Below are 25193 nucleotides of genomic sequence, written 5' to 3'. Positions count from 1 at the left end.
GTGGTTTAAGGTCTAAATGAGGTCTTTTCCTCTTGATTCTTAATATTTAATCATTAAAACGGTGAGAAAAGCAAGAGACTTCATTTAAATTAAAAAAAAAATGGGGGGGGGGGGGGGGGGTGGTACCATACAGTGTTTTATAGCAGTATTTCTACTACTTAGACGTATGGTACAAAGATCCACAACATTACCTGGTGGTAAAGGCCTGAAGTCAGAAAACATGTCTCACATCTGCTCTTGGAAACACTCAGCTTACCCAACTAATCGCTTGCGTAGATCTAGTGTCTCCTCTTTGCTGTATAACTCCGCACTCATGGCTGGTGTATGGACAAAGTTCCCCTCTCAGCCAGGCAAACATAGAAGGCTCAGTCTTTGTGCAGGATGTCTTGTCTCTTCTTCCTTGCCAAAATGCAGACTTATGAAATCACAAAAACTATATATTTTTTGCATAACAAATTACAGTAGGCTAAAATGGAAAATGTGCATCACACATATACAGTAAGATAGCAAAATTATTTAAAAAGAAGAAGGTACAATAATCCAGTGTTTTGTAAACAATAGATCTGAAACTAAATTCTGCCTTAGGCACAGCAGGGTGAAAGATGTGCGAGCATGCTGCAACAGAACCCAACCCTTGCTACTGTTAGGAGGAAATATTTTTTGTCATGCAACTGATAGTTAAGCTCTGAAACTTTTTGCAGGAGGATGTCATAACAGCAGTTAGTGTATCCGGGTTTAAAAAATGTCCTGGAAGAAAAGTCCATAATCTGCTATTGAGATAGACACGGGAAAGCCACTGCTTGCTCTGGGATTGGTAACCTAGAATGGTGCTACTATTGAGTTTCTGCCAGGTACTTGTGACCTTGGTTGGCCACTGGCCACCGTTAGCAACAGGATACTGGGCTAGATGGATCATTGGTCTGTCCCAGTATGGCTATTCTTATGTACAGCAAGCAGCACTTAAACTAAATCCAAATTCTGCAGGCAGCAAGAAGCATCCCAATGAAATTCAGGAGCAGCAAGAACTCAACCCCACATTTAGCCCCAGAAATACCTCAAAGAAAGCAACACTGCCAGGCAACTAGCTCAAAGTGCAACCCCCCTTCCTCCCATACCTCCAGGATAGGGGGGGCAGGGAAAGGGAGGGAAGACTCAGCTGACTGGATGCAGGGTAGGCTGGGACTGCAAGCATTGGGTAGAAAGAGCTGTAGGCTCCACTTTAGAGTTAGAGTTCAAATCTTGTATACAAAAACATGTATACAAAATGATGCTTGATCCGAGAAATACATTACATGTGGAGGAGTGGCCTAGTGGTTAGAACACCAGTCTTGCAATCCAAGGGTGGCCGATTCAAATCCCACTGCTGCTCCTTGTGATCTTGGGCAAGTCACTTAACCCTCCATTGCCTCAGGTACAAACTTAGATTGTGAGCCCTCCTGGGACAGAGAAATATCCAGAGTACCTGAATGTAACTCACCTTGAGCTACTACTGAAAAAGGTGTGAGCAAAATCTAAATAAAAAAAATGCTCAAATAAATTAGAATTATAAAAACAATTATGGAAAAAAAACAATACTAAATTAAAAAAAAAAAAAAAGAGAGAGAGAGATGCTATATAGATACACAGTAAACGAGTAGTTTTCTGTGAATATCTCCCCTCCCCTCTCCATTCTAGCATTTCTTTGACCAGTGGTTCCCAAGCCTGGGCCTGGAGGCACCCCAGCCAGTCAGGTTTTCAGGATATCCACAACGAATATTCATGAGAGATATTTGCATGCAAATCCCACATATGAATATTCATTGTCTATATCCTGACTGGCTGGGGAACCAGCGCCTTTTACCCTTCCAGTTTCTTCAGTTTTCAAAGGAGGGACCCAGGCACCCCCTTGGTGGATATACATCTCTTTCTCCACACTCCCGCGGCTCTTTCTCTCAGTCTTACCTTTCCAGTGCTCCAGAGGCGGCGAGTCCGGCGACAACAGCTACTTTACTCACAGGCTGCCTCCACATGTACTGACAGTGCCTAAGCCTTTCCCCTTTGACCCGTCCGTCCCGCCCCTTCCGACACCATCGGAAGGGGCGGGGCGATGAGTTAGAGGGCGCCGGCCGGCCGGGAACAGTCTGGCTGGTGCGGGGAGGGAAGGAATGGGGATTGGGGAGGGGAGGCCATAGAAAGCTAGAAAAAGTAAACGGGGCGGGAGGCAAGAGGCAGTTCGAAAATCGCAATTTTTGGAGGTCTGGGTTTCTGGACCTTTACTGGATCCAAGTTTCTTTTTTTTTTCTTAATGTAGCTTCACGTCGCATCCATCTCCTCCCAGCATACACGGTCTGTCAGTCTTCTTTCATTCCTCCCACTAGGGGGCGCAGCGATCTATTTCTTTCCCGACAGCTGGCTGTAGCGTTTCGCACTTTCTCCAGCGCTTCTGCTGAACGTGCGTATCTTTCGCACCGTCATTGGAGAATTCAGGGGTAAAAATGTGCGCGTTGTGGACGAGTACTTGTTTGGGGGTCCTTTTTACCAAGCTGGTAGTGAAGAGGCATTTATAGTGTCAATGACATTCATGTGTAAACTGATGGGATCCAGTCCATACAGAGATTTTAAAGCCAGTGGTTACTTACTTCTGTTTTTCCCATTTTATAATAGAAATTGCACATAATATGCACCAGTTAAGAGAGAAGGAAACAAACATGAGGTCAAGGGAGCACACTGTGTGCAGCGAATAAAAGTCCAATAACAAAAAAAAGAATTAAAACCCAGTGGTACAGAGTATCTACTGTTCCAAAATTATGCATATTGGAGACCAAAAAACAGTTTTAGTTAAAACAAAAATACCTTTTTAATTAAAAGAAACCAAACTAAGGGGTCCTTTTACTAAAGGGTTGGCACACAACAGTCCAAAACTACTGAAGTATCCCAGCGGTAGTTCCCACCCCCTGCGCATGCCATTTCCAGTGCTTCAAAATTTTTGATATTTTTGTAGCACTGGGGGCTTAGCCGGCGGTAATCAGACAGTGCTGCATGTTGTCCAGTTACCACCAGATTAGCGCAGGAGCCTTTACCGTCACCTAAATAGGTGATGGTAAGGGCTTCCCCTGGAAATGGCCATACAGCAAGTGGTTCACTTACCGCATGGCCATTTCTTTTTGAACCCCCCCCCCCCCCCACCTTTTACCCACTGCAGTAAAAGGGGGTCTCTAACCCTCCATTGCCTACCGCATTGAGCCTGCCATGAGTGGGAAAGCGCGGGGTACAAATGTAACAAAAAAAAAAAACAGACAGTTGAAAAAATTGTGCTTGGTTCATTGATTTTCTTGTGGTGGCAGTTAAAAAAAAACCCCAGTTGATTGAACATACAGCTAGACGTGTACACCTTAAAGTTTATTCATGATTACAAATGACAGATGTTACAGCATATGATACATATTCACACAAATCATTCTGTACAATTATGCAGTTCTGTAAAAAAGCCAATGTCTATTACAGAATAAAGTAAAACAAAATACCATAGAACAATCTCAATAATATATATGTATAAAAATAAAGCTAAAACACTGCACTCTCCATTACAAGTTAAAATAACTAGAGGAGAAGCAGGGAAAGTCCACTGTAAACATATTAAAGAAACACTGTATGAATACCTTCATTTGTTTCAAAATGGTTGTTCCCAAAAATAAAAATGAACCACTGATAATTGATATATATATATATACACACAAGTTAAGTTTTTAATGACTACAGTATATTTAGGATTGTGCCCCCTCAGCTGTATGACTGCTACAGTAGTGGGTAATTGCGAATTCCTGTTAGAGCTAAACAGAAAAGGTGTTTGTGATAACCCACAGATCACCATTTGCTATGAAAAACAAACAGTTTACCATTAGAAGTTTAAGGCAGTTGAGCTGCAGAAACAAAAATGGCCTGATCCGTTCACATCTTTTTCCATAAACAGGGAAAGGAGATAAAACTTTAGGGAATCAGTCTCATGATCTTTTAGTGTGTATGATACCCAAGTGAACAAATCAAACACCACACTGGGCAAATGCTGTGTTCTCTCATTCCTCTCACTGGGGGGGGGGGGGGGGGGGGGCGCTGTTTCATATAGTAGGAGGGTCATTCTATCAAGGGGCGGCTATTTGCAGCCTGTTTCATGAGGAAAAGTAGACGCTATTATAGAATACTAATGTAACAGGTGCAGCTATAGAGCTGGTGCTCGTGTTTAGATTAAGGAACACACGTGTGCCACAGTATTTTATAACATATGTTTTCCCCCACCTGTGCTCCACCCATACCCTGTCCATATGACTGCTCACCTGCAAAGTACATATAATCGAATATGGGCCCATGCACATAGCTGGAAAATGATCATGACTTGAATACTGGCATTTACATGCATTCTTTTCACCTAAATCTAGGGGGCTCCTTATAGAATCATCCCCCAAGTGCCTTAGGGGCTCTTTTATTCAAGGAGGCAGGTTTCTGCACCTACCATGCTTTAACAGCAAATATTAATGCGTAGTATGTGCAAAGGCAGTGTGGTAATTGTTGGGGGCACGTCCAGCTTGTCCTTTGCAGTTACTACAGTAAAATGTTCTTTATCTTGCATTAATACTGTCTGCAATTAGTGCAAATACACTCAACACCTCCGGTTAAGGAGCATTAAGTGCACCCATTCTAATTGCATAAGTGACAGTGCGTGATAAATACTGTGTGCTAACTGCAGTGTGCAATCCACGCCCGTTCTCCACCCAGTTCCCCTTAGCACACGCTAACTGTCATGCCACCGCAGTAATAGTTACCACGCTCATGCGGTACAATGCATGCTAATTTGCACGTTCATGCCCAAATTCTATTTATGGTGCCTAGAGTTAAGCATGTTAAATTGGGCGTGAGCTCAACTTAACACACATAACTTAATTGAATAATAAGCCAGACAGCACTAATTGGCCCTAATTAGGATTTATGTGCATATCTTATTCTACCATGACCTGCACGTAAATACTAACATGCGTAACTATTTGGGGGCGTGGCTAGGGGCATTCCTAAATTTTATGCGTGTACATATAGAATTGTGCCTAATTAGGGCCTACAACTAGGCCTGCTCATAGAAGGCCTAATTGCAGGGGCCTATAGTTAGGCGCTGTTATGCGCTAACCCCCAGATTCCATATAGCGCGTCTAGCATTCAGCACCAAAATCCAAGCATATTCTATAACAACGCGTGTAACTAAATTGGCTTAAGCCAATCAACGTTAACAGCACTTAACAAGCACTAATGAACACTAACTGGCAATAATTAGAATTTATGCGCACAACTCCCTAAGCATATTCTGTAATGCACTGCGCCTAAATTTTAATGCACAGAACCAAATCTGAAATTACCGCAAGGAGGGTATGCTGGCCTGGCAGTAGTCTCATTTGGGTGCACGCTACACACACGTAGAGCCTACCACGGCTTAGTAAAAGGGCCCCTTAGGTAGAAATCTTCTCCTCATGGATTTTTTAAGCGCCATGTATAGAATCTGGTCACAAGTGTGATCCTATAAAGGATGCCTTTCCCTTTATATAATCACGCTGAATCACATTAAATTTTCAGTTCTGATTTTTAGGCGCTGCTTATAGAATTTATCCCTCAGTGTTAATGCACTTGAATAAAAGGACTCCCTAGTGAAGAATGACTATATGATAACTCGAGCAACTTTAATAGCGATGAAGACCTGGGGAAGCCAAAATGACTGGCTGGTTCAGGGAGCACTCCGTCTCACTTTCATGCTTAGGTGTGGAGACTTTTACTGCCCAACAGGACTCAAACTTTTGTGGGCTTTTTTACGGTGATGAAAATATCTGGAAAAATATTTATGCTCTAAAAGATTGGAATACATACAGTGTGAAAAAAAATCATTAAATACATGGTAAGCTTGATGCAAATGATTTTTAAACTGAATATTATACTGTAAAATAAAAAATCTTCTATTGCAGGCATGGAGCCAGAGGTATGAAGTGTTTTCCTGATAAAGTTACATTAGTAGACACCCATTATCTTGGCCCATAGTTTCCAGTTCCTCGGTTGAAATTATAAATTAAAATTTATTCACCAGCTGTGGCATAAATATAAACCTGCATGAAAAGAAATCTTTCAAACTCCCAGTCTTCTAAGAATATCCATTTCCATATCATCATGCTGATCAATCCATAGACTGGTGGGTTGTGTCCATCTACCAGCAGGTGGCGATAGAGAGCAACCCTTTTGCCTCCCTATATGTGGTCATGTGCTGCCAGAAACTCCTCAGTATGTTCTCTATCTCAGCATGTGGTGGTCACACTCAGCAGCAGCTCTGGCTAGGTCTCCAAGCCTAATTCTTAGGTTTTGTTGAGTACCTGGGGTTGAGGGCTCTTCTTGAGCAAGTGCAAACCTGGTGGTGCCAGGTCCCTCCTTTTCTCCCCCCTCCCGCTGGCTCCGTTAAAAAAAAAAAAAAAAAATTTGAACGTCCTTTAAAGGCGTTTATTTCAATGTTTATATCAGCGTTTATTGCAGCTGCTCACTGGGACACCAGTTCGTTACAGCTCGGAGCGAGAAGCAGGTAATTTTACCTTTTATAGTGGGCAGGGGGTTCCCCGTTCGGTCTCCATGTGGCTTATGGCGTCGGAGGGTGAGGGCGCGAAGATTCGCTCCCCGGACCGCCAGTGTGCGTCTAGCGGGAAGATTCACTCCCTGGACCGCCAATGTGCGTCTAGCGGGGATGCGGGGGTTTCAAAGCCTGACTCGCCTTTTTTTGGGCATCAGTTTGGAGTCCGGTCAGTGTCCCGGTTCTTCCTCCGGTGTGGCGGTTTTTCCTGCCATAAGCGCCCATCCCCCGCTGCTCGCCCCCCCCCCCCCCCATTTTGACCGGACACTCTGCTCGGACGGCTTCTTCTTGGGCCGCCCTCGAGGTGGGAGACGTTAATGCTATGGTCGCCCTTGATTCAGGCGATGGCAAGAAAGCGGCGAAAGTTAAGTGCCATTCTTCCCTCGCGGCTCCTCGGAGTTTCATGTCGGACGCCATTTTGGATGCGCAGCATGTTTCTCCCCCGCTCTTGCGAGCGCCGGTTGAGGGTGCGTCTAGGGCCGTGGCCCAGGCGGCAGAAGTGCACAGTCTAGGGGGTTTCTCCCCTGAGTTCATTTTGCTGCTGCATCAGGCTTTTCTTATGCTAAACGCTGCCCCGGCTCCCCCCTCCGATCAAGGGGTTGAGGCCTCCGGAAGCAAACGCCCTCGGGTGGACTTCCAGGCCCTAGAGGACTCTGTCTCCTCTAATGTAGATGAGGGCAGCGTATCTGAGTTCTCCCAACGGTCCTTTGGGGATTCCTTGGAGGAGACGGATTCCCGCTCGGATGGAGCGGATGACCCCTCTGCAGCACGGATCTTTCGCTCAGAGGATTTGCCCAACCTGTTAGTGCAGGCCATGAGCATTTTGTAGATTTTCTTTCTGGAGGACGTCTCTCCCTCAGCCTCTGTTGGCTCTGCCATTATGCTGGGGTCGAAGCGCCCGCCTAGAACCTTCCACGTGCATGAAGCCATGCACACCTTGATTTTGGCTCAATGGGATTTCCCAGAAGCGAGCCTTAAAGTGGCTAGGGCTATGTCCTGCCTCTATCCTCTGCCTGAAGGTGAACAGGAGGCCTTTCTTGGGCCTACCGTGGATTCTTTAATCACTGCGGCGACTAAGAAAACGGCATTGCCGGTGGAAGGTGGCACGGCCCTAAAGCACGCCCAAGACAGGAGATTGGAGGCGGCTTTAAAGTCGTCCTTCGAGGCGGCTGCTTTAAGTTTGCAGGCCTCAATTTGCGGCTCCTATGTGGCCAGGGCGTGCCTGACGCTTGTGCAGCGGGCTTCCCCCTCGGATCCTTCCTTGAAGGCTGAATGGCCAGCCCTGGAATCGGGCTTGGCCTACTTGGCAGGCTTGCTGTATGATGTCTTGAGAGCCTCGGCTAAAGGTATGGCTCAGACAGTCTCTGCACGGCGGTGGCTTTGGCTGAAGAATTGGTCTGCTGACCACGCCTCTAAGTCTCGCCTGGCTAAGTTGCCTTTTGAAGGCAAGCTGCTCTTTGGGGTCGAGCTGGACAAGATTGTGACCGATCTCGGCACGTCTAAGAGTAAGAGGTTACCGGAGGTCAGGGCCCGGGCCGGTGGTGCCCGCCCCGGTTCCTCCAAAGGACGGTTTCAGGAAGCTCGTCGGTATCACCTGGGCAAGTCGGGCTCCTCTGCCCCCTTTTCCTTCATATGGAACTTCTCCCCCAAGCAGCATTCCTTTTGCAGAGACCGCCGTCCCGGAGGTGCCTCCTCCGGTCCTCCCCCAGGGTCTCGTACCCAATGACGGGGCGCTGGTCCATGGCCCAGAGCAGATTGGAGGACGCCTATCCTCGTTTCTGGGCGAGTGGACCAGGGTAACTTCAGACGCTTGGGTGCTGGAAGTCATCAGAGACGGCTACAAGCTAGAGTTCTGCCGACCCTTAAGAGACGGGTTTGTGCACTCTCCCTGCAAGTCTCCGGTCAAAGCTGTGGCAGTGCAGCAGACTTTGGACAATCTGATCCGCCTGGGTGCGGTCGTTCGGGTGCCAGAAGATCAGCTTGGCAAGGGACGTTACTCCATTTACTTTGTGGTACCAAAGAAAGGAGGTTCTGTCCGGCCTATCCTCGACCTCAAAGGGGTCAATCGAGCCTTGAAAGTCCGGCACTTCCGGATGGAGACTCTCCGCTCTGTTATAGCGGCAGTGCAGGCAGGGGAGTTCCTGGCATCCTTGGACATCAAGGAAGCTTACTTGCATATTCCCATATGGCCTCCTCATCAACGCTTTCTGCGTTTTGCAGTTCTGAGCCGACACTTCCAGTTCAGAGCCCTCCCATTTGGGTTGGCTACTGCTCCGTGGACCTTCTCCAAAGTAATGGTGGTCATCGCGGCCTTCCTACGCAAGAAAGGAGTACAAGTCCATCCTTATCTGGACGACTGGTTGATCCGAGCCCCCTCTTATGCAGAGTGCGGCGGAGCTTCAGACCGGGTGATTGCTCTTTTGAGCTCCCTGGGGTGGATCATCAACTGGGAGAAAAGCCAGCTGTGCCCGACTCAGTCTCTGGAGTATCTGGGAGTTCGATTCGACTCCCAAGTGGGCAGAGTGTTCCTGCCAGACAATCGGATTGTCAAGCTGCAGGCTCAGGTGGACAAGTTCCTAGCAGCCTCTCCTCTTCGGGCTTGGGACTATGTGCAGCTGTTGGGCTCTATGACGGCCACGATGGAAGTAGTGCCCTGGGCCAGGGCCCATATGAGACCTATACAGCTCTCTCTGCTGCAGTGATGGACTCCAGCTTCGGAGGATTATGCTGTGCGCCTTCCCTTGGATCCAGCGGTGCGCAAGGCGCTGAGCTGGTGGCTGAGGCCAGACAAGCTGTCCGCAGGAGTGCCTCTTATGACCCCGGAGTGGGTTGTCGTCACGGCGGACGCCTCTTTGTCGGGCTGGGGAGCCCACTGCTTGGGAAGGACAGCGCAGGGGCTCTGGTCCCCTGCAGAGGCAAAGTGGTCTATCAACCTCCTGGAACTCAGAGCCATTCGGTTGGCACCTTTGGAGTTTCTCCCAGTCCTGGCGCTGAAGCCAGTACGAGTCCTGTCGGACAATGCCACGGCTGTGGCCTATGTCAATCGCCAGGGAGGTACCAGGAGCGCCCCTCTAGCCAAGGAGGCCATGAAGCTATGCCTGTGGGCGGAAGCAAACCTGGAACAGCTGTCGGCGTCCCACATTGCGGGAGTCATGAATACTGCTCAGGCGTTCTTGGACATCACGAAGTGCTGGGGCCAGCCGAGCCTAGATCTGATGGCGTCATCAGCTAATTGCCAAGTGCTGCGCTTTTTCAGCAGAGGACGGGACCCTCGATCTCTGGGAGTAGATGCTCTTCTCCAACAGTGGCCGACACAGGAGCTTCTCTATGTGTTCCCGCCTTGGCCCATGTTGGGCAGGGTGCTAGACCGGGTGGCAAAGCATCCGGGCCGGATAATCCTGGTGAGTCCAGATTGGCCCAGACGTCCCTGGTATGCGGACTTGATCAGGCTCTCAGTGGACGGCCCTCTGCGGCTGCCAGCGGAGCGGGGCCTGTTGCATCAGGGTCCCGTGGTGATGGAGGATCCCTCCCCCTTTGGTCTTACAGCCTGGCTATTGAGCGGCAGCGTCTGAGGAAGAAGGGCTTCTCAGACAAGGTCATCGCCACTATGCTGAGAGCGAGGAAGCGCTCTACTTCTACTGCTTATGCCAGGGTTTGGCATACCTTTGCATCGTGGTGTGAGGCAGGCTCACTTTCTCCCTTCACTGCTCCAATTTCTTCAGTGTTGGCGTTCCTGCAAGAAGGTCTGGAAAAAGGACTGTCGCTCAGTTCCCTTAAGGTCCAGGTAGCAGCTCTTGCTTGCTTCAGGGGTCACCTGAAGGGTGCTTCCCTGGCCTCGCAGCCAAATGTGGTGCGTTTTCTCAAGGGAGTTAATCACCTGCGCCCTCCTCTGCACTCAGTGGTACCTGTGTGGAATCTCAATCTGGTGCTAAGAGCCTTGCAGAAGCCGCCTTGTGAACCCTTGTCGAGGGCATCTCTGAAAGACCTGACGTTGAAAGCAGTCTTTTTGGTGGCTATCACTTCAGCCAGAAGAGTTTCCGAGCTCCAGGCACTCTCATGTCGAGAGCCCTTTCTGCAGTTCACTGAGGCAGGAGTGTCTATTCGCACAGTGCCTTCCTTCCTGCCCAAGATTGTTTCTCGCTTCCATGTGAATCAGCAGCTCTGTCTCCCTTCCTTTCGTAGGGAGGACTACCCAGAGGAATACTCTGTTCTGAAATATCTGGATGTGAGACGAGTCATCATCAGATACTTGGAAGTGACTAATGATTTCCGGAAGTTGGATCATCTGTTTGTCCTGTTTGCAGGTCCTCGTAAGGGTCTGCAGGCTGCTAAGCCTACAGTGGCAAGATGGGTCAAGGAAGCCATTGCAGCGGCTTATGTGGCCGCGGGGAAGGTGCCGCCTATCCAGCTGAAGGCTCACTCCACTAGAGCTCAGGCGGCCTCGATGGCAGAGGCCGGGTCCGTCTCCTTGGAAGAGATTTGCAAGGCGGCAACTTGGGCATCGGCTCATACCTTCTCCAGATATTACCGCTTGACTGTGGCTGCTCGGGCGGAGGCCCGGTTTGGAGCTTCAGTGTTGCGGTCAGGGATTTCTATGTCCCGCCCTGGGTGAGTACTGCTTCGGTACATCCCACCAGTCTATGGATTGATCGGCATGATGATATGGAAGGTAAAATTATGTATCATACCTGATAATTTTCTTTCCATTAATCATAGCCGATCAATCCATAGCCCCTCCCAGATATCTGTACTGTTTATATTCTGGTTGCATTTCAGGTTCAAGTTTAGTCTTCAGTTCCTGTTCAGGACTTCGTGTTCACGTTTTTTCAATTGGATTCTTCTGGAGTTGAGACGATTTTACAGTGAGCCACTGCATTCCTCTCCCCTGGATTGAGACCTAAATTCTGCCGGCGCTCCCTCCCGCTTCGTGCGGCTGTAGGGCAGCTTTGTACCCCTCCCGCTTCGGCGGTGTTAGGGTCAGTCAGCTCCTCCCGCGGTTGCGGTTGCAGGATAAGCCAGATCCCCCCGCATCGGCGGGTGTGGTGTCCCTCCCCCGCTCCGCGGGGATGAGCTGGACGGATTCCCCTCCCCCACTTGTGTGGGGATGAGCTGGGTTGATTCCCCTCCCCTGTTTCGGCGGTGGTGAGCTGGGCAGAGTGTCCCTTTGTGGGTGTAATTCTCTAAGTGCTGAATCCTGCGGATGGAGCTTTGATATCGACATACTGAGGAGTTTCCGGCAGCACATGACCACATATAGGGAGGCAAAAGGATTGCTCTCTATCTCCACCTGCTAGTAGATGGACACAACCCACCAGTCTATGGATTGATCGGCTATGATTAATGGAAAGAAAATTATCAGGTATGATACATAATTTTACCTTTGACCTTTTCTTTCCTTGACTATGTAAAGCAGTTCCTTCTCAACAGATATCCCTTTTCATTTAGTGTCTATCACAGGTGACCTTAAGGTGGAACATCATTGTGATTTTTATGGAAATAAGAAAATTCTTCAAATGATTTCATACATCTGCTGCAGTTTAAAGGAGCACGTCTCTTTATTCTTAGAATAAAGAAAAACTGTGCATTTATAATTTGGTATCAATAGATCATTGCCAGATATACAAATGTTATTATTGGATGTCAAACAAGGGAGAAAATACAGTGAGTTTTATTTCTTATCTGATGAAAACCTTATGCCATTTGTCCTGCTACCATGTACTTTAGTACAAGCAAAGGTTAATGCAACATCAAAGTGTATAACATCTGTAAACATCAAATTATAAAAATAATAATGCGTTTGGCATGTCTCTTAGAACTGATATAACAGAACCAGTCTTATTACTATATATAACCAGTGCAACTCTGCATTTCCATACGATAGACTAGCTGGCAACATTGCTACAGGCTCATTTACATATTAAATGGCATGTTCATAAAAACTCGCATATTTAAACGTATTTCAAAGTAAAGTTTGGCTGTAGAAGCTATATAAGATCTGGTGAGTAGTGTGTGTTAAATTGGGTGTGTGACCAGTTTATGTGCTACTTAACTGAGTAAGGAGCCAATCAGTGATGATAATTGGCCAATGACCTATTTTATTTATTTAGATTTGCTCACACCTTTTTCAGTAGTAGCTCAAGGTGAGTTACATTCAGGTAGACTGGATATTTCTCTGTCCCAGGAGGGCTCACAATCTAAGTTTGTACCTGAGGCAATGGAGGGTTAAGTGACTTGTCCAAGATCACAAGGAGCAGCAGTGGGATTTGAATTGGCCACCTCTGGATTGCAAGACTGGTGCTCTAGCCACCAGGCCACTGTGCTCTAGCCACCAGGCCACTCCTCCACTCTTGTCATCGCTAACTGGCAATATTTGGAATTTACATGCGCTTCTTTATAGGTGTATTCTAAAAAGACTGATGCGTAAATTCTAACATATGTAGCTGAAAAGGGGGCACAGCTATGGGAGGAGTGTGGGCATGTCAGGGGCATTACTCAAATTTATACAAGTTGTTATAGAATTCAGGGGAATGTGTCTACATTTAGGAATGGGTATTTACACCAGGTTTTCAGTGGCGTAAAAGGCCATGCCTAAATATCAGCACAATCCCTGGCCCTATGTGCTAATTTTAGGCGCGTTATATGGAATAACACTAAGTGCTTTTTCGGAAGCATCTAGGGGCCCTTTTACTAAGCCACGTAGGCACCTGTGCACATTCAACATGCGCCAATTTGGAACTACTGCCCGGCTACCGCGTGGCCCAGGTGGTAATTCCATATTTTACAAGCGCCCACTACACATGCCGGAAAATATATAGCAAGTGGTCATTCCCAAATTAAGGGGTGAATTCTTAATATGGTGCTGACAAAAAGCGCTATTCTATAAGCCGAGCTTAAAGTTAGGCTCGGTTTATTGAATAGTGCATACGCCTAACTTTAGGCATGGCCATTTGCACCAACGGAAATGTGGTGCAAATCTTTGCACATAAATTAGGCACATTTCTCACTTATACTATAACTACGCATGTTAAGTTTAGGAACGACCCTGTTCCGCCCATGACCCTCCTTATTTCTGCACCCTCTTTTTAAACTCATGCCTAAATTAACGCATGTAAATTCCAATTAAATCTAATTAGTGCCAACAATTACTTGTAAACAAGCCCGTTATTGGCGATAACCAGCTCATTATTCAATTGCCCGTGCAAATTGGGTGCACGTGAAAATCTGCGTGCGCAATTTTAGCAACTTTTATAGAATTTGGGGGTCAACAGCTAATGTGGAAGGGGACTTGTAATGGCTGGGGACTATGACAGACAAGATGAATATGGTTATTTCGCTCAATAGCTATTTCTTTCTGTAATAAACTAAGAGGGTTGTCTGATCAGCATTCCTGAAATTTAAGAATTTTGTGTACAATAAAGAAAGGAATTTTAAAGTTATCCAGGTACCAATGTGGAACCAGGAACATCAAAAATAACAACTGAAGAGCAGTTTTCCAAAAGTCACTCAGTCCAGGTAGCAGCTTTTGGACTGAATGAGATTTGCATAGAGTATTCAACACAAAGTCATTAAAATAGCATGGGCTTAGTGAGTTTGGGCACAGGAATAAGCTACAGTAAATGAATTTTGCCTTGAGCAAAATTAATGTCATAATTCAAAACTGACAGAAATGGACTGAGTTTTGGAAAAGTGGTCTTCAACTGGCCAACCAAAATAATACGAAAGGCATTACCAGAAATAGCACTTCAAAGGCACGTGTATGAATTATCCAGAGCCAGAAATGCAAAAGTAGCATGAGTTCCTTAAATCTGGTTGAAGCAACCAAAGAAATGGCCTTGTCTTCTTCCCCCTTAGAGTGTGCTGCAGGCTCGCCCTGGAACAGGACAGCGACACCCCCATTTTACCGTGAGTGGCGTTGGGTGGGGCTAGTAAGAAATGCTTCCTCTTTGTGTGGGACATGACATAATTCAGTCGTTAATAATATAGGGTCCTGTTAAGGGGTACAAGAACACACTGAGGTCAGGCAGTTTCCTCTCCTCAAAAGACCAATTCCAGTAAAGTGAACAGTATATAACAAAAGAGAGGGAACGAAGTACAAACTAAAGTCCAAACAAAAAAATAGCACCATGGGCCTTTAAAAATGGAACACAGTTCTTTAATGAATGAGCCTTGACAAAAAGACCCGACCGAAACAAGGCTCATTCATTAAAGAACCGTGTTCCATTTTTAAAGGCCCGTGGTGCTGTTTTTTTGTTTGGAGTAAAGTGAACAGTGTCATGGAGCTCAACGGTCATATTATGCTGATGGACAAATAGCAGTATGGTAAGTTGATTGTCCTGTATTGCCAATAATAATTACAGGACCAGGAACCATACACTCTGTCTCCAGGGCTAGAAAACTGACGTTATAAACTGTGGAAGACAAGATGTGAAGCTGAGGTGACAGCACGTCATTTCTTTAGAAAATATATCAAAATATACTTGAACTGGTGCCTGATTGGTGCATATTCTATATAAAAAAAAATAGACACATGAGTGTATACACGTATGTTCCAGAGATATGTGCACTTAGAATTCTGTAAGTTACACATGTAACTTTGGGGCCCAGCCTGCACTCATGGTGCATCTGCCTACACACTAAACCCTATCGGATATCTGTATAGTTATAGAATAGTACATATCCAGTATGTAAACACATATATGCACACATTGTGTATCTATGCTAGTATTCTAAATATTTACTTTAGTTGTCTACAGTTTTCACCGTGGGGGTACTATAGAAATCAGTACAAAATAAACCCAACACCTATACATTTTCCAGGCACAACTACCCTTGACCTCAGCAGAGACTCTTTTCACTGACACACAGCCTGGTCATTCACTGAATTCGTCATTAGTCCACCAATATTCTTTTATAGTCTTAAATCCCTTACAAAACTTATTATATATCCTATATCATAATTTGCACCTCCGTCTGGCTGCCTGGGTTTGTAACACAGTTCCTATTGGTCCGCCCTGGGGATGACGTGAGGGAAGGGAACCCAGCAGCAGCCACTGAAGGTGAGTAAACAAACGCCCCCCCCCCCCCCCGTTCCATGATCCCTTACCTCCCTCCCTCCTTCCCCGCCCATCCGTCCGTCCGAGTTTGAGTTCCGCACCCCCCTCTCCTCCCATTTCCACCGCCCAGCGCCTCTCTCCCTCTGTCTCTGTGGCCTCCGAGTGCAAGGAGGATGTGTGCAGGTGCAAACAGGAAATGAGGGTGGGACCAGAGGAACAGGTGAAACAGAAGCGAAACCAAAGGCTGTCTGAAGCGGCGTCTGTACTTGCTGGACTTCACTGTTGCCGGCATTGCAGGAGGTAAAACATTTTAAACAGCTGCCACTTACGAAGGGCTGGGGCACCCGCACACGTCCTCCTTGCACTCGGAGGCCACAAAGACAGAGGGAGGGAGGCGCTGGGTGGCGGAAATGGAAGGAGGGGGGTGCAGAAATGGGAGGAGGGGGGCGTGGAACTCTGACAGCAGAGGGGCGGTCAGACTACAGTGGGGAGGGGGTCCTGAGACAAGAGAGGGGTGTCGGGTGAGGAGGAGGAGGGGGGAGGAGGGGGGAAGAGGAGGGGGGAAGAGGCCCTAGAACCTTGCTAGCGCCCGTTTCCTTTCTGTTGGAAATGGGCCTCTTTTACTAGTTTTAAATATTTGTATTAAAAAAAGCTACTTAGCTCCACCCCCCCCCCCCCCCCCCATTTACTAAGCCACACTAGCGGTTGCCAACAGGCCATTCAAAGTGAAAGGGCTGTGTCAGCATTAGCGCATTCACAACCAATAGCACAGCTTAGTAAACAGGGGGGGTTTATCAGCAGCATGACATATTGCAGAAGGACCCATAGCTGATAGTGCTAAGTACCTTTTTTTTATAAAAAATATTTAAAATATATAGTAAGTTTTATAAGGGATTAAAGATTATAAAATAATATTGATGGACCAATGACGAGTTCAGTGATTGGGCTGTGTCTCAGTATGAAAAAAGTCACTGCTGAGGTTAAGGGTAGTTGTGGCCGGAAAATGTTTAGAAAATCTATAGGTGTTGGGTTTATTTTGTACTATTCTAAATAAATGTATGCATATAACTGGTGTATAAATGTAAGCGCTTACTTTATAGAATTACTCTCCTCTTACTACCATTATAAAACATTTCTGTGTTGCTACAAGCTGTGAGTGGCACTTTACAGATACATATAAGGGGAAGTCCCTGCCTTATGGAGCTTACAATCTAGTGAAAATCCACAGAAGAACAAAATAAAGAGGCTTGGGTTACAATTAATAAGCTCCAGTGGGATATAACCGAGGAAAAGGATGACTTAACCAAGGTAGTGCGGATTCTCAGAGCATGAAAACTTTACTATCTGATTTCTCCCAATGAAAAACTATACCAAAAAAGAAAAAAAAAGCCCATTTTAATTTGTGACAGCTCATTATTAAGTGTTGCTCGTTCTCCTCGAGGCAGGCAGAATCTGGAAGATTTGCAACATATGAAACAAAAAGAGCTGCTTATTGCTGGGAAGTTTTCCAGATTTCTACTCCTGTGCTGCACACTTACAATTATGCAGTAATTTGTTCACCTGCGTAGAATGAACGCAAGTCTTAGAAGAACCTTTGACAGGCTGAAACATACACCAGGGCATTCATACCACCGCCCTAAAAACTCCAGCTTAGAAGAGTTGATGATGGTACCATGTGGAGAGGAATATCAAACTGGTAGCAAGATAATTAACCCTTCTACAACTTTCGACTTGCAATGCATTTTAAACTGTAGCTGTAACTTTAGCATCCAGGGATCTGGCAGTTTTGGCTTATTAACAGCGAGATGCAGTTCACCCTTCTCTTGCATTCTGAGGGTCGCCTCTGTCAGCCTGATGCAAACACTTCACAGCCCTTTGTCTTCTCTATGGCACTACAGCTGTTTTTTTCTTTTTACCTCTTCGCTTAGGTTTTTCACCCTTTTTGGAGGGATAAAAATACATCATGAAATGTCAAGTTCAGAAGAACTGTTCACACTGTTTGGCAGCTTTCTCCATGCAGCACAAGATACTCTTTTAACAAAACATGTTATTGTAATGTTATTTGACTTGTTAGTTCATGTAGCAGCAGCTGAATGTGACAGTCGCATCCACGTGCAGATATGCTGGTTACCAGTCCAGAAGGCACACATTTAACTTCTTGTGAATCTTGAGACTTAGTATTATTAAAGGTCCGAACATTACTGCATCCAGTATCAAAGAATCAATATATTACTGCTTTGGTTTGTACACAAGATTCAAAGATCAAAAAATATATCACAGTCATATGTACACACTCCATGCCCAATGGTTAGAGATCACTGGAAAAGAACACAGTCAAAGCGTTAAAACAGGAAATGCCATTCACAATAAGCCACGTTTCACATAACAGGATACTGTTTTCAAATGGAAGTAAATGCTCGTTCTCACATTACAAAGCCCTTGATCTTTCTAGCTTCAAAACATGCATAAAACAAAATAGGGCATAAAAAATACCAACAAGAAAAGTTAGCAGAATGGAATCAGTGTATTTTAAATGCAAATAGATTATGAGATAAATTTGGTCTATATTTTCTCGTGTATATTAACCAGTGTTAGGTCTGTTCCAATATTGGAATGGTTCGAACACATTGTTCAGCAATGTATAACCAAGAACAGAAAAATTGGTTTTATAATAGCTTTTGGCATTGCTGTCAATCAATGGTACTTAAAAATAACATTAATATTGTGAGTCATGAATAACAATAATGTTATGGGTCAAGGATTGGTCTTATGTCCCATCAACAGTTGAAAGGAGTTGCTGAAAGCTTATATTCTTATATTTCGTCATTGATGGGAGACTCCATTATCACACTTTGGGAGGGAGGGGGTTAACGTACAGTATCTCAATATCACAGATGAGTCACTTTCATAGCCATGTCTGAAAGGGGCTGACCAATCTAATGTAAAGGTCCCCCTCATCGTAACCTCCCCACAGACTCTTCCTTTCCAAAAACTAAACCCTACCCTCCTCTAGGTCCCCCTGGCCTACCTTGAGAAATTTCTGCGGTCTAAGGTATATAGGAGATGAGCAATCCCCAGTCATTCCTGCCCCTGCTGGCTCTGGGTTCAAAATAGTACTGGTGACCTCTACTTGTAGTCCTGCAGTACTACCTCTAGAGATTAAATTGCCATATAAGGGTCTTTGGGGTTTTTTTGTTTGCTTTTTTTTTTTTTTTTTTTTTGTAGAAAGGAGGGATCTGTGTGTTTGTGTGTGTGTGTGTGTGTGTGTGTGTGTGGGGGGGGGGGGGGTTACAATGAGAAGAGGCATTGGGAGTATCAGGAAGGGGTGTGCGATGAGGGGGACATTAATAGGAAGAGGTGGCCTGGACATTAGATGTGGCGGCCCCTAAAGATGCACGATGCTCCAAGCCAAGAAAATTAATGCCAGCTTTTAGTTGGCATTATTTTTCCAGGAAATTATTCGATTTACATAGTAATGAGGTGTTTTGCATATTTTGCATCTCATTACTGTGTATCCTGTAGTAATTGACGTGTCCCATTAATATAACACACATTACTGTCATTTAATCACATTAAGGGGGCAAATAATGTGGGTTATGGTTGTAATGCACCTTAAAAAAAATATCCCCCTAAAATGTATTGATTCAATGCTGTAGGCATACACCTTGCTGTCTGAGATAAAGATGCCTAATGAAACAACCAGTGGTCCATTAGTTATTTACCGTTATACATACCATGCTAGATATCACAGCTCAAAGCCATTGGAACATCATCTGGTGCCACAGAATATATTGCTTTAGGGCTCACCAATGTGTTTAACCAGGAAGGAGCTTCTCTTGCCTGGTTAAATCATTTTAAATATTGACCCCTAAGTCTTTGGGCAGTGCCAAGACTGTGCAAACTAACTTACAAGTACCTTCACTCTTTTGTCTGGAACTTAAATCTGACCCTTAAAACACAGCAACTGTATTTTTTTTAATGTTCCACAAGATATCCATTTCAATGCTTTCACAAAGAGGTCCTCTTACTAAGGTGCGCTGAAAAATGGCCTGCACTAGTGTAAGCGTGCGTTTTGGATGCCCGCAGATCCATTTTTCAGCACACCTGTAAAAAATGCCTTTTTAAAATTTTGGCTGAAAATGGACGTGTGGCAAAATGAAAATTGGCATGTGTCCATTTTGGGTCTGAGACCTTCCTGCCACCCGTTGACTTAGTGGTAAGGTTTCGTACGTTAACCAGGCGGTAATGGTCTATGTGCGTAGAATGCCTTTACCGCCCAGTTAGTGCCGCACACCAGAAAATAAAAATTATTATTATTTTTTAAATTTTTTATTTATAAATTTTCTTTTAGATATCAAGCATTACATCTTGAAATATGAAAAAAAGACAATTTAGTTTCCACATTTTTTCATAAGAATATCAATAAAGGAAAAAGATAAGAATATAAAAAATATAGGATAGGAAATCAATACTTGTCTATAGTCCACAATATTGGGGGTTATCACAATTTCAAGGAAAAACATATAAATGAAATTTAGAAATCAACTTCCAAATTTAACTTGGCAGTTAGTATAGGCAGGCCAGGTAATATATATATTATTTATGGGGTTGAAGTTGCTAAAGTCCCTAATAATGGAGACTGTGGGTCTCTCAGCTTAGCTTCCAAAAAGGAATTCAGTTGTTTCACCTCAAAAAAAATTATTTTTTGTGACACGTAGTGGACCAGCGTAACAAATGAAATTACCGCCTGGGCCACACAGTAATTCTAAATTGACGCTCATTGGGCATGTATTGGCGGTTACGCGGCTTAGTAAAGGGCCCTATAGTTCTTTTCTTGGATGAAAGTATTTTTAAAAATAAAATGCTAGCATCTTTAGATAAGACCATGAAACTCATGGTTTAAAAAAATATCCTTCCTTGTGGTCACTTGTTCAAGCCTCATTCACATTCTCAGTGCATCGGGTTGGCACTCCAATGGATTTGTCTCATGAGGAACAATAAAGCACTGGCTAATTTTACTCGATGGTATGAATAGCCAAGCTGGGATACACTTTTTTGATGTCAGTTATTGTATTTTAGCTTTATTGTAAAACTTAAACAATGAATCAATAGTCAATTTAAATTATTCTTGAAAATGCTGCTGCATTAATAAGGGCCAGACACAAGCACACAGCAATGTCAAATGCTCTCATCAATGAATACAAACCTTATGCCAGCATCCTGGAACAGGTAGGCCATCAAGTCCCTGTCCAAAGGAAAGAAAGGAAGCTTAATTTCCCATACACAGCAGAGTAGATATCACACTGAAAACCACCACACAAATACAAAAATGTCACCATTCTCAAACTCAGCTTAAACCAAGGAGCAACATGCAAATGCCATATCCATCAACATAAAAATGTGTTGAACTGCCACAAAGAGCGGCAGCCAGTTGTCCAATGTGTAAGCACTATTTTAATGGCAGAAAATGCTGCACCAATCCATTGCATCCCGTCAGTCATGGTGAGTTAACACTAGAAACAAAACAAACAGCTCAACCTCTTCTGAAATCTGCCAGTTTGAAAAAATGATTTTGGCAAGGGCAGAGCATCTTTTCCTTTTGGGAAAATATGAATGTAATGCCCTTTGGTTCCTAAATCTTGGTTGGCGGAGCGTACTGAAATAAATGTTCAGTGGCGCACTCTTATCAGAAAAATCTGTTAACTGGAGGTGTGTGTGTGTGTGTGTGTGTTTCTTTTTCAGACAATAGATCATGGGATTAGGGGCTATAAATTTCCCTGAATAAGTCACTGTCCTCTCTGAGTGGGAGTCCTCCACTTATAGTTTTGCAGTGGGGGGTGCTGTTTCACTCCCACATTTTCAATAGTGAGAGACAGACAAATTCTGCAGGGCTAACAGGATTATTGGCTGAGGTTCTGGATACTTCATTCCCATGTGACCCTAAATGGTGCTTAGGCTGGGGAAATCAAAAAGGGGCGAAATGGGAGCAAAGGTTTAAGAAGATAGGTCTTGCAGCTGCAAAATCTTTAGTAGCAGCATTTTGGAAGCAGGAGAAAGGGCCCACAGTGCAAAATTGGAAGGGGAGACTTAGGGGAATTATAATGATGGAAGAACTGACGGACAAAAGACGGGGGAGGTATAATTCAGAAGCAGCAGAATGGAGGCAATTAGACTGGATACTGGGGAAAGACCTGAATGGGGAGGAGGGAGAGGGGATGGTGAATGGGAAATGACCGAGATAAGGGGTAAAAAGGTATAAGGGGGAGGGAAGGGAAAGAGGGAGGGGGGAGGGGGAGGAATAAGGGGGGGGGGAAAGGAGTGGAAACAGGTTACGAGATTATCTCGGTGTCATATGTATGTACCCCAAGGTTAGGTTGTGGGAAAGTTGGATGTTAATGCAGAGGGGGTTATGGAATTGTAATGTTTTTCTCTCTGTGGCATGTTTAATAAACTTTACAAATTAAAAAAAAAATTCTGCAGGGCTCCAGGGAACCTGCCTGTCCCTAGTAATTGTAAGCAAAGTATGGAAGCAGCACCCCCCCACTGGCAGCACTGCAGTTGGAGGACTCCTGCTCAGCTTAGAGAGAACAGTGATGAGACTCTGATTAACATAGAGAGACCCCGGAGTCGGGCCCCTCTTGGAGGCCCGGGACTGGGGAATTTTGCCACACCCACCCCCTCTCTCAGCAGCCCTGAATTACAGTTATCTTCCATTGCACAGCCTACATGATTCACAAGATAACTTTTTAATCCACCATCTCATTGAAATCTTCTCAAATTTAGTAGACTGGTGCATGAGCCCTTCTTCATAGTAGCTTTTGAATTGTGGATTGGCTTCCCTAAGGATATCATGCGGAGGGATAGCTACTCCACGCTCCGTAAACAACTAAAATCCAAGCTATTCTGCCTTACATTTTCTTAATTTGTTGAGCAGGATAGTGGGGCATTCCTGAGGAAGAGGTTGGACTTAGAAATAGATCTTTGAAACAGGGATGAGTTATGGCATAATTAGTTCTGCTGGTTGTCATTGAAGGATCAGGATATTTGTTTCAGCTGAAACTTTGGTGGAATTTGTTGTTATTAAACAATTTGTGCTGTATTGGGGTAATAACATGTTATGTTTTTGAGTATGTAATGTTTTTTTTATTGATATGTTGAGCATTTCTCACTGTAAATTGTCAAGAGCAATTATAAATTGATCAAGGCATGTTAAAATTATAAATATCTGGGAGTCAATATTCAAGATGATTTAACCAGCCAGAAATGGCCACTGACCAGTTAAATGACTTGTCCAGGGCTACCTGCTAATTCTCAGTGCACTTAATTTTCAGCAGTGATAACTGATTCCTAAGTGAAACCCAGCTGTTTTGGGGGCATTCCAGGGGCAGACTCAGTACTTGGCTTGTTAAATGCCCATATTCAGCATTGGCCAGGTTAACCACATAAATAGGATCACATAAAAGTCAGTCCTTTCTTTATGTGGTAACCAATAGCTGTTTAAGTGCTGAATGTCAACTTAGTAGCTGGTTCTGCAAAATCCGGATATTCAATGCCAAAGCCTGGATATGGGCGGCATTGACTATCTGGGAATAACACCGGCAGCGGTCAGCAAAATGCTCACTACTGATATCTGAATATTTACTCCCCTGGTAGATTTTGCTTTCCTTTCATTCAAACTGAAAAAAGGTTATTGCAGGCAGGGATACACAAACAAGCAAGTGCAGGCTCCGTGCAAGAAAGAAAGGGAAATTCGGAAGCAAGCAGATGAGATACTGTACCAAAGGGCAGGGGGCATGCACCCCACCCAGGTCTGGAACACCTGAGTCCCCTTTATTTCCTTTACAATCATGAGTTTCCTGTTTTAAAATGTAACCACTTGTTGATACACATGACACAAATAAACATATGTTAGTAGAGATAGGACTGGCACATTATCTGTATAAAGTCATTATTTAATTTAGCAAAATTCAAAGAATTTATGCTGCATGCCTACATTTATACTCAAAATTTCACTAAGCTCCTACATTTAGGAGTATAGTTTTCTTGTAATTTGTTTTTCTTTTAAATATATACCACCTGCAAGCCCAAAAGCTATTGAAGTGGTGTACATTCAGGTTAGTAGATATTCAATACAAAAAAATGGATGGCAATAGGGCAGGTAAAAAGTTTGTGGCGTTTCACTGATTTTCACTACTAGACATAAATCTAGAGAAAAGAATGACAGGCTTATATTTATGCAGAATAGAACAGAGAGAGGGTCAAAGTACACAGCGCAAATAATCCAAAGAACACAGTACAAAGGACTCTCAAGACTGGTACAAATGTATTTTATTGGGTCAATAATAAAATACACTTGTGCAAGTCTTGATAGCCCTTTGTGCTGTTTTCTTAGGCCTATATTTATGAGTAACTTTTAAGCTCCTAAATTAAGATGAGTTTTCAGCTGAAAACGTGGAGACGTATTTTCAAAACACTTAGACTTACAAAGTTCCATAGGTTACTATGGAACTTTGTAAGCCTAATGGGCCCTTTTACAAAGGTGCGTAAGGGCCTACACACATGCAGCATGCATCAAATTGGCATTACCGCCCGGCTAGCGGATGCGCCTGGTGGTAATTCCGAGTTTGGCGCGTGCTAAAAACCTGCGGTAGAAAATAATTTTCTATTTTCTACAGCAGAGGTGTTCCCGGACGTAAATGGCAGTTGATGCATGCTGAATGGTTACCGCGTAGGTAATGTGTGAGCCCTTACCGCTAAGTCAATGGGTAGCATTAAAGGCTCAGGCCATAAATTGATGCACGCTGGTTTAAATTTTGCCTCACATCCATTTCCCGGCCCAAGAAAATCAACCTTTTTTCCAGATGTGGTGGAGAAATGGTCCAGCACGTGTCCAAAACACGCACCCACTCTACCGCAGGCCACGTTTTGGCGTGCCTTTGTAAAAGGGCCCCTAAGTGCTTTGAAAATGAGCAGCTAAGGCTCCTAAGTTTGGCTGAAAATAGGACACAAATTGTAATTAATTTGCGTGTTCCCACCAATTACTCTGACCTCATCCTCCCCAGACTGCTCTTTACACAGTCTAGGAATTAACAAACTCCATAATCAGAAGGACTCACTGGGATATAAGAAGATAGTTTATTTCAATCTCACCTATAGCAGTACAGGCAAATCAGGTATTCGTATGGTTTGAGCAGCAGTCCACGACACGTCTCTCTCTCCAGCCTTCTGAAGGCTTCTGCTCTTTTCTGATTTAATACCCCTCAGACTGTTCCTTATATACTATTTTAACCCTATTCATTTCAATGGACCCCAGCTTTGTCACCAGGGCTCTTGGCCCTTATCAATTGATCAGAATGACTTCACATGTTATCAAGCTCTAAGTATAAACAAGATATGCTCAGAACGCATCTTGTTAGATGACTTTGCATGTTCCCCAAACTCTCCCCTAGCCCCGGGGTGCAGCTGACCCAGTATTATCTCTACATAACCACAACAATCTTGCTCATGACGTCTTGTAG

At 44.6% G+C, this 25193-nt stretch overlaps 2 protein-coding genes across 7 annotated transcripts in view; both read right to left on the bottom strand.

Moving 5' to 3' along the window:
* Positions 1-2034, bottom strand: part of LOC115476954 (5-phosphohydroxy-L-lysine phospho-lyase-like) — a 70986-nt gene extending 68952 nt beyond the window's left edge. For 3 of the 6 annotated variants that reach the window (XM_030213549.1, XM_030213554.1, XM_030213553.1), the window contains exons 1-2: positions 1942-2034; positions 257-395 (exon numbers count right to left, since the gene is read on the bottom strand). In XM_030213549.1, coding sequence (XP_030069409.1) covers positions 257-315 — 59 coding nt within the window. In that variant the 5' untranslated portion in view covers positions 316-395; positions 1942-2034. Of the gene's footprint in view, positions 1-256; positions 400-1292; positions 1333-1477; positions 1512-1941 lie in introns of those variants that run through there. The other 3 variants (XM_030213551.1, XM_030213550.1, XM_030213552.1) reach the window with 3 other exon arrangements.
* A 14362-nt stretch (positions 2035-16396) lies between these two features.
* COL23A1 (collagen type XXIII alpha 1 chain) overlaps positions 16397-25193 on the bottom strand; it is a 463688-nt gene continuing 454891 nt past the window's right edge. Inside the window, exons 29-31 of the mRNA XM_030213109.1 lie at positions 23454-23531; positions 20882-20920; positions 16397-17613 (exon numbers count right to left, since the gene is read on the bottom strand). Of these exons, the coding sequence (XP_030068969.1) occupies positions 17560-17613; positions 20882-20920; positions 23454-23531 (171 nt within the window). The 3' untranslated portion in view covers positions 16397-17559. The remainder of the gene's footprint in view (positions 17614-20881; positions 20921-23453; positions 23532-25193) is intronic.

This window comes from Microcaecilia unicolor, chromosome 8, assembly GCF_901765095.1.
Source record: "Microcaecilia unicolor chromosome 8, aMicUni1.1, whole genome shotgun sequence".
NCBI lineage: Eukaryota > Metazoa > Chordata > Amphibia > Gymnophiona > Siphonopidae > Microcaecilia > Microcaecilia unicolor.
This window is presented reverse-complemented; position numbering and strand designations above follow the sequence as displayed.